This window comes from Trachymyrmex cornetzi, unplaced genomic scaffold (genome assembly GCF_001594075.2).
Source record: "Trachymyrmex cornetzi isolate Tcor2-1 unplaced genomic scaffold, Tcor1.1 scaffold1829, whole genome shotgun sequence".
Lineage (NCBI taxonomy): Eukaryota > Metazoa > Arthropoda > Insecta > Hymenoptera > Formicidae > Trachymyrmex > Trachymyrmex cornetzi.
This window is the reverse complement of record NW_017296451.1, coordinates 33,833-36,789: the sequence shown is the minus strand read 5'-3', so window position 1 is coordinate 36,789 and position 2,957 is coordinate 33,833. Positions and strand designations below refer to the sequence as shown.

Below are 2,957 nucleotides of genomic sequence, written 5' to 3'. Positions count from 1 at the left end.
CGACAATCTCTTATAGAGAAAGAATTATATAGTTTTTGTTATAAACGGCCCTTTTCAGGGCCACATAAATTGTAAACATAAAAACGGTCCTTTTCAGGACCAACGAATTTATAGAAAGTTAAATAAATTATAAAAAACGAACACGCTACCATAAACCCTTCATTTGGTGACCCCGACGTTTGAAAATAGGAGGAATTAACTCCAAACACGGCAAAGACTCTGATCAGGACGAGTTTATCGAAGTTGAAGATTCCAACGAAGAATTCAATACAAACAACGTGCCGAAGGCGTCTGGCAGTGCACAAACCGCCGAGGAAGATGATGAAAATCAAACAAGGTTAACAGTCAGGATTCCCCCCTTTTGGCCAAAAGAACCGGAGATTTGGTTCATGCAGCTTGAGGGACAATTCGCTCTCTGTAAAGTTACGGATGACAACGCAAAGTTCGCCTACGCTCATTCACGAATTGAACCGAAGTAGGCGAGAGAAATTAAAGACATCATCACACAACCTCCAACTCACGGGAAATATGTGGCATTGAAAAAGGCGTTAATTCAAAGGCTTACTGACTCTCAAAACCAGCGGATTCGTCAGTTGCTGGAGCGAGAAGAACTTGGTGACCGGAAACCATCTCAGTTCTTGCGACATCGCACGTTGGCAGGCACAGCTGTTTCAAAGGAACTCCTTCGCACGCTTTGGCTTGGACGACTTCCTTCTCAAATGCAGGCAATTTTAGCAACGAGAAGTGAGGACAGATTAGAAGATATTGCAGAGCAAGCAGATCGGATACACGAAGTGAATAATAGTAAGGCACTCGTACTTGCAACTTCAGTACCTTCTGCTGAATCTACGCAGAATGCTTTGGAGGAGAAAATTTTAACACTCACTAAGCAGGTTGCGGCACTTTCAACGCAGATGACAAAAGTACTTCGCTCAAATCGATCAAGAAGTCATCGATCAAGAAGTCGTTTCAAACAAGAAAAATCTGATCAAAAAGGTATATGCTACTACCATCGCCGATTCAAAGAAGAAGCACGAAAATGTACTCAACCCTGCTCTTTCAAAACAACAAAAAACTCGGAAGGCAGTCATTAATGGCGACAAGTGACAAAGGCCCTAAACCATGTCGCTTATTTATGATGGACCGTACTTTAAAAGTCAGATTCCTGATAGATACCGGCTCGGATGTTAGCGTCTTTCCACTCTCCATGGTGCAAGAGCAATTACCGGCACAGCAGTATCAGTTATTTGCAGCCAATAGTTCAGCAATAACAACGTACGGAATGAAAACACTTCAACCAGACTTCGGATTAAGAAGGACATTTCCGTGGAGATTCATCATCGCCAATGTTGATCAACCAATTATAGGATCAGATTTCTTGTCAAAGTATCATTTGCTTCCAGATGTAAGAGAACAAAAACTACTTGATGGAAAGACAGGATTTTCAACTCCAGGAGTGGTCAATTCTAGTGGAATTTTCTCCATAAAAACAGTTTATGGTGAATCAACATTTCACAAAGTTCTGGCAGAATTTCCGAAAATAACGCAACCACCTGGAAATCACAGGGAAATCAAGCATAGTACATTACATTACATCAAGACAACATCAGGTCAGCCAGAAGCTTGTCGACCACGACGTCTCGCACCAGACAGACTTAAAGCAGCTAAAGCAGAGTTTGATTTGCTATTACAAGAAGGAGTCATTCGACCTTCAAAAAGTCCTTGGTCAGCACCGCTTCACATGGTACCTAAAAAAGAGGGAGCCTGGAGACCTTGCGGAGATTATCGTAGACTAAATACGCGGACAGTTCCAGATCGTTACCCAATTCCACATATAGAAGATTTTTCACACTCTTTGTATGGGAAGCGGATCTACACGACAATAGACTTGGTTCGAGCGTATAATCAAATACCTATGAATCCAGAAGACATTCCAAAAACAGCAATCACAACTCCATTCGGCCTCTTCGAATATTGCTTCATGCCTTTTGGGCTTCGCAACGCCGCACAAACTTTTCAACGCTTTATCAACGAGGTACTTCATGGATTAGACTTCTGCTACGCCTATATAGATGATATCATTATAGCATCAGCTTCAGTTGAGGAACATAAGGAGCACCTGAGACAATTATTCACTCGATTGGATGAATATGGTGTTCGAATTAACCCAGCAAAATGTACTTTTGGAGCGCAACAGGTTAAATTCCTTGGATACCTTGTAACCGAAGACGGAACGCAACCTTTGCCAGAAAAAGTTGAAGCCATTCAAAACTTTCCAAAACCAGATACAGTCAAGCAGTTACGACAATTCCTTGGAATGCTAAATTTCTATAGAAGATTCATTCCAGGGGCAGCCAAAGACCAAGCTCGTCTAAATGATGCTCTCAAAGGACCTAAAAATAAAGGAAAGAAGCCTGTAGACTGGACTACGGATATGGAGCAGGCTTTCTTAAACTGCAAAAATAGTTTGTCCAGAGCAACAATCTTGGCACATCCTAACACAAAGACTGAAATAACTTTAACGACAGACGCATCAGATACAGCAATTGGAGCAGTAATTCATCAGCGTGTCGAAGAAGAATGGCAACCTTTGGCGTTCCTTAGTAAAAAACTTAGTAATGCACAAATAAAGTACAGCCCATTTGACAGAGAACTTCTTGCGATCTACATAGCAGTCAAACATTTTCGACATCTTCTTGAAGGAATAGGCTGCTCCTCGCCCTGATGAAGTGGACTGCAAGGTTCACGAAACGTTGGCATTCCAAGAATGGATTTGAACACGGAGAAAACCCGCGAAACACAAGAGTGTCATACAAGAGATAATCAAAGCTAACAGAGGGTTAAAGCTAACTCAAGTTCTAATTCCAGGATCAACCAAGAAACTCTATTGCGAGACCTCAACACCGATAACACGACCCTTCGTGACAAAATCATTTCGGAAGCAGGTTTTCAAGTCC

General features: G+C 41.9%; 1 protein-coding gene across 1 annotated transcript; it reads left to right on the top strand.

The window, feature by feature from the left end:
* Positions 1 to 189: 189 nt before the first annotated feature.
* LOC108759403 (uncharacterized) lies at positions 190 to 1,094 on the top strand (the record flags this gene model as incomplete). The annotated part of the gene is made up of 2 exons (XM_018504842.1): positions 190 to 475; positions 560 to 1,094. Coding segments are annotated over 2 exons (821 nt in total), but the record flags the coding sequence as incomplete, so codon positions are not given.
* Between the last annotated feature and the right edge of the window lie 1,863 nt (positions 1,095 to 2,957).